At 47.5% G+C, this 6,082-nt stretch overlaps 1 protein-coding gene across 1 annotated transcript; it reads left to right on the top strand.

Moving 5' to 3' along the window:
- Positions 1 to 960, top strand: LOC131495238 (olfactory receptor 10Z1). Its single transcript, XM_058699984.1, has one exon. It carries the CDS (start codon positions 1 to 3, stop codon positions 958 to 960), a length of 960 nt encoding a protein of 319 aa, XP_058555967.1.
- The last annotated feature ends 5,122 nt before the right edge of the window (positions 961 to 6,082 follow it).

Genomic DNA, 6,082 nt, shown 5'->3' with positions numbered 1-6,082 from the left:
ATGAGGGTACCACCGAGGATGGGGCAGACCAATGCAACCACCTGGAGGGGCTTTGTCTTCCTGGGCTTCTCCGGCTTCGGGGAGCTTCAGCTCCTGCTCTTTGCACTCTTCTTCTCTCTGTATCTGGTCACCCTGACCAGCAATGTCTTCATTATTGTGGTCATCAGGCTGGACAGCCATCTGCACACCCCCATGTACCTCCTCCTTTCCTTCCTGTCTTTCTCTGAGACCTGCTACACCTTGGGCATCATCCCTAAGATGCTCTCCAGCCTGGTCATGGGGCGCCAGGCCATCTCCTACGAGGGCTGTGCTGCCCAGATGTTCTTCTCTGCCTCGTGGGCCTGTACTAACTGCTTCCTCCTGGCCGCCATGGGCTTTGACAGGTATGTGGCCATCTGTGCCCCATTGCACTATGCCAGCCGCATGGATCCTCCTTTCTGCGCCCAGCTGGTTGGCACCTCCTTCCTGACTGGGTACCTCTTTGGGCTGGGAATGACACTGGTCATTTTCCACCTCCCATTCTGCGGCTCCCACGAGATCCAGCACTTTTTCTGTGACACGCCGCCAGTGCTGAGCCTGGCCTGTGGGGACACAGGCCCGAGTGAGCTGGGCATCCTCATCCTTAGCCTGCTGGTCCTCCTGGTCTCTTTCTCCTTCATCACCATCTCCTACGCCTACATTCTGGCAGCTATCCTGAGGATCCCCTCCACTGAGGGGCGGAAGAAGGCCTTCTCCACCTGTGCCTCACATCTCACAGTGGTCATCATCCACTATGGCTGTGCCTCCTTCATGTACTTGAGGCCCAAAGCCAGTTACTCTCTTGAGCGGGATCAGCTGATTGCGGTCACCTATACTGTGGTGACCCCTCTCCTCAACCCTGTTGTTTATAGTCTGAGGAATCGGGCCGTGCAAACAGCCCTGAGAAGTGCCTTCCGAGGGAGGTTGTTGGGCGCAGGATGAAGGCTCTCCCGTGGCTCAGCCTCCTTTGCGTAGGCTGGACTGAGAACAGGAACCCAGGCCGACCGGCCACATACTCTGCGTCTCAGGTCAAAGCTGTCCCATCCCCAACCCTCTGGGAGAGCCCAATCCTGCAGCCTACAGTCCCGGGGTGGGGGGTGGGGGAGGGCTGCTGGGGGAGCGGAGCAGGGCTTCCTGCTCTGTCCATGGTGCTTAACTCCCACTGAGCTCAGAATCTGAATTTCCACTTTCGGCCTAAGAGATGCCACCACGGAAACCCCATTCGTTAAGAAATTTCCAGCTCGGCTGAACAGAGAGCAGCTTGGCACTTCAAGTTCAAAGCAGGGCTGGCTGGGGCCCTATCAGGGATACAGTAGATATTCGTAAAATCACTGCATAATTAGACTATCCTACCTATAATGCTCTTCCAAGATCAAAATTCATTGAGAATCTATTTGACAGATTCGTTTGAATGCTCTGTTAAATGAAAAGGTAGGTTTTTTTTTCTCTCCCCCAGAGGGTGCCTTTCATCTTTTTTTATATTATTGTCCCATCTATCTCTGGCTCATTGTTTCTTTGTGCCCTGTGTTGGCCTCATGATCTCTGGTGTTAAGGACCTCCTTGCCTGGCTCACTCCCTAGCACGGACACTGTCCTGTAGAAACTGTGGTGGATACACTGTCCTGTGTATTACACTTTCCACCTGTAATATCTCGTGCACAGACATTCTTAGGGGTAAGTAAAGGTATCATGAATTCACACGGTTGTCAGGTAGGAGTTTGAATGCAGGCCCTGTAACTAACTGTGTGATGCTAGGTAAGTTACATTACCTTTCTCAGCCTCAACGTCCTCATCTGTAAAATGGTTGTAACTTGGTGGTTTTGCATGGCTTACTAAACGGAACCATGCATGTAAAGAATTGAGCACAGTACTTGGATCATAGTCATCTTCCCATAAATGTCAGCTGCTATTATTGATAACGAGCTAAGCAAAGTAATATCTGCTTTTAGTTTGGGGAGAGGTTAATTTCCGTGGAGAATCAGAGACTTCAAGGTTAACATCAGTGGATTTCAGAGGTTTTGTGTCTAAGGTGATACTTGAACTTGTTCTGCACAGATGGGTAAGTTTTAATGCAGTCAGTGGGAAGGAAGAATCTGCTAAAAGGGAAAATAGGGTAACTAAAGTCTCAATGGCAAGGCAATCTAGGCCTGTGTCAGAGTTTGGCGAATTGTCCAGAGACACTGAAAATGCGTCACCAGTGGGGCTGAGAAGTTGGTTTGGGTGAAGGCATTTTTTTCGCGGAGAGCAGCTTCAATACCTTGCTTCAGGCTTGATGCCTTCGGCAGTGGGAGAGAGGACACCGTAAAACCTCTGAGCAGAGAGCTGAGTGGCGTCTGGAAACTGATTCAGGAAGATTAATCCAGCAGCAGAGAGGATGACAGATCTCAGCAGAGAGAAAAAAGAGGCAAAGAGATCAGTAAGAAATCCATCATTATCATCATAAAGAAAGGCATGGAGACCAGAACATGGATAGTGGGGCTGGGAGCTGAAGAAAATTATGAAACATAAGAGGTTTTGAAAATGCCGAATTCACATAATTCAGCAATGAATGAGCAGTGGGGGGCAAGAGTTGAGAGAAACTCATATTGGGGGGATTTTTTTTCAAATGAGAATTCATACTTTTCTATGTTCTCAGGGAAGAAACACAGACGCCAGTTAGAACTTTGTGGAAATTAAATTTGGGAAGAAGGGAGCCAGATCCCAGAGAAGAGAACAGGTTGGGGAGAGGTAGGAGAGTTAGTCAGATGGCAGAAAGGGCCTGGGTCATTGGAGAGAAGTTGGGTACTCTCGCATCCTTTTCACTCCGGGCTGGGAGTAATCTCCCCATTGCACTGAGGCTGTCTGAGCAAATTCATTTCCCAAATCGATTCAGTCCATCTAGCACAGCATTCCCTAAATGCACAGCAAGCAGTGGTGGGTAAAGATGTTCCAAGAATTAGTAAGTAATACTCAAAGGTCCTACTGACTTCCAAATGTAGTAGTCTTAAGTTTGGAAGGACGTAAAAATCACATGGGGGTGGAACGATTGTTCAGAATAGGTGTTCCTGGGAGCCATCCCTACAGACAGAGCCTACAACTGACCTGGGGTGGAGCCAGCCAGAAAGAGTTTATGAAATCACTCTAGGTGATTCAAATTCCCTCCTTTGGTTAAATACGTGACCATGTGCTTCTTACAAAGAATAAATCATCCTTCCAGGCACATCCACGCCCACACACACACACACACACAGCAAAACAGAGGCCCCTCCGATGTGAACACGACCACATGTGCCCAACTCATGGTCCTTAAGGAGCCCATTAAGCCACGAGGGTCTGGAATCTGACTTCCTGAGGTTAAAGCCCTGATCTGCCACATTTTGCACACGTGACCTCGGGCAAGCTTCTTCGCCTTTCTGTGTCTCCGTTTCCCAGCCATAGAATGGGATGATAGTAGGATCTGCTTTCTTTTTCTTAAATGTTTATTTATTTTTGACAGAGAGAGAGAGAGAGAGAGCGCAGGGGAGGGGCAGAGAGAGAAGGAGACACAGAATCTGAAACAGGCTCCAGGCTCCGAGCTGTCAGCACAGAGCCCGACGCGGGGCTCAAACTCACAAACCACGAGACCATGACATGGACCGAAATCGACTGCTTCACCCACGGAGCCACCCAGCACCCCTAGTGGCATCTGATTTCTAGGGCTCTTTTGGAGAAGATTGTTATAAAGTTTTCAGAACAGAGCCTGCCACGCACAGAGCACTCCTTACAGCCATCTGTTATTGTTTGGAGCTTCCAGACAGCATCACTTGAGGCCGCCTGTTCATGTTGGTGGAAGCTGGGACCAGCAGTGCCCTGCATCTTGCATTCCATGATTTAACTGGACAAGCAGGAGTACAGGGCTGTTGCCTGGCACAGCATCTGACTGGAGAAAGCAGGAATCCGGACCCTGGGCCTTGAGAGGATTGCAGATTGGGAAACCGGCCTGGATACAGGAAACAGAAATCTGACAGCTTCCAGGCAAATGCCTGGTGTCAGAGAGGTGCATTAAAAGTAAAGGGGAGCATTCTTTTAGGAGTGGAAGAGTTATAGAGACACAACTGAGCAGTAGGGATCACGAAAACACCCACGGATGTAGCTGCAGGGCTGGGGCTCGGAAACAGGCTTCATTCTATATGTTGTAAAGAAAAGAATTAATAGGACTAAGTCAAGGGCTCCAGTTTAAAGTAAGTGAACAGAAAGCTAAGAAAAGATGAGTATTGGGGCGCCTGGGTGGCTCAGTTGGTTAAGCATCTGACTTCGGCTCAGGTCATGATCTTGCAGTTTGTGAGGTCGAGGCCCGCATCAGGCTCTGTGCTGACAGCTCTGTCTCTCTCTCTCCCTCCCAAAAATAAATAAAATGTTAAAAAAATTGAAAAAAAAAAACTAGAGTATCAGTTAGGTGGAACTTAAACCCAAATCACGAGGGACATTTGATGTGAGTTCTAACTGTTAAAAGTTGAATACTTACAGACCCAACAAAATTATGTATGCTGCTCCCTGCGTTTCCATTTTTACTTGTGTGCCTAGGTGGTCAGAATCTGACTTCAGAGGGAGCTGTACGTGACTCTGACATCATCTTCTTGTGGTCTTTTGTTGATTCATCAGATACATATTATCTCCTCTGGCCTCAATATGACCCAATATCTTTCATGAAATGCTAATAGTCCTTTGCCTTAAAGAGCATTTCTTGACCCATCGTGCCTAATAATCTGATTTCGGCCTTGCAGATACTTGGGGGAGGGGGAGGCTCGGGCCGAGAATGGAACCATACTTACCTTTGTCTTTGTTCATTACAAGCACGTGTTTGTTAGAGTCTCCCTATTTCTTGGTAAGTGTGATATTAATGATACTGTTTGTGATGGTCCATTGGGCTAGCTTCTTGTCAACGGCAACCATTCTTGGTAACTCATAATCAAGTGGTTTTTTTCTTCAAATCCTTTTTGATTTTCATGTTCAGTAGTCTCCAAATGTTTAAGCAAAACTTAGTAAAAAGCTTTATACATTATTAGCAGCAAAGATAGCTTTTTGGTCTTAACCAAAGGTTCGCTTAAGTGGCTCCAGGGACAGAATTTGTCCCTGGCTGAGGAAGGGCTGACTTTGGTGTGAAGGATGAGTTGGGACAAGGCGATAATCAGGTAGCAATATCCAGGGGCTGGCCGCGGACACCGTGCAGGATGCTAGCACAAGGTACAAGGCCGACTGACCTAAGAATTCTCTCCAGCGAACGACACCGTCGGCTTTCACAAGTCTGGACAGAACGTCAGCTTTGGCCTGAACGCCTTTTGGAGACAGCACCCCCCCTCTTCTTGTTTTTCTTCCTTAATTCTTCATTTTGGAAACAGTTCTACTACTTCTTACTAATTCTCTTCTTAGAGAATTAGAATTCTCTAATGGGAGGCAGAAGGAAATCAAAACCAATAATCTCGTCATCGCATTAAAATGTAAGGGCAAACGTGAGGACACACAGTACAAAAGGAAGCCCTGTTTGGCCAGAATCTCACCATTCTGAGACTAATGACATCCTCTCTCATGGAGAAGTATGGAAAAGGGACAGATCAAGAGGAAAACAGGTGCTGGTATTTTTCTTCTTCTATAGACACAAATATTGGGGTTCTCCAGGATGTCAAATATCTTCATTTCCAAATGTAAGGGTTTTATTTATTTATTTATTTATTTATTTTGAGAAAGACAGAGACAGAGTGAGCGGGGGAGGGGCAGAGAGAATCCCAAGCAGGCTCCAAGCAGTGCTGTCACTGCAGAGCCCGACTCCAGGCTCGAACTCACGAAACCGCGAGATCGTGACCTGAGCCGAAACCAAGAGTCGGACGCTTAACGGATGGAGCCACCCGGGCACCCCTCAAAGGTAAGAATTTAGACATGTTCCAAAACTCAAGAGAAGCTCTTTGTAACTCATCTTGGACTTTATCTGTTCCACCCTGGCCCTTGTTTGCAGTGTAATTACCTGCCCATGTTTAGATGGCTGTGTGATTCTCAGAAATACAGAAGCTCACATGTGTAACATGTTACTTCATATTGCCCTATTAAAAAGA

This window comes from Neofelis nebulosa, chromosome 15, assembly GCF_028018385.1.
Source record: "Neofelis nebulosa isolate mNeoNeb1 chromosome 15, mNeoNeb1.pri, whole genome shotgun sequence".
Lineage (NCBI taxonomy): Eukaryota > Metazoa > Chordata > Mammalia > Carnivora > Felidae > Neofelis > Neofelis nebulosa.
Note: the sequence above shows the minus strand (reverse complement) of the source record. Positions and strands in the feature narration are given on the sequence as shown.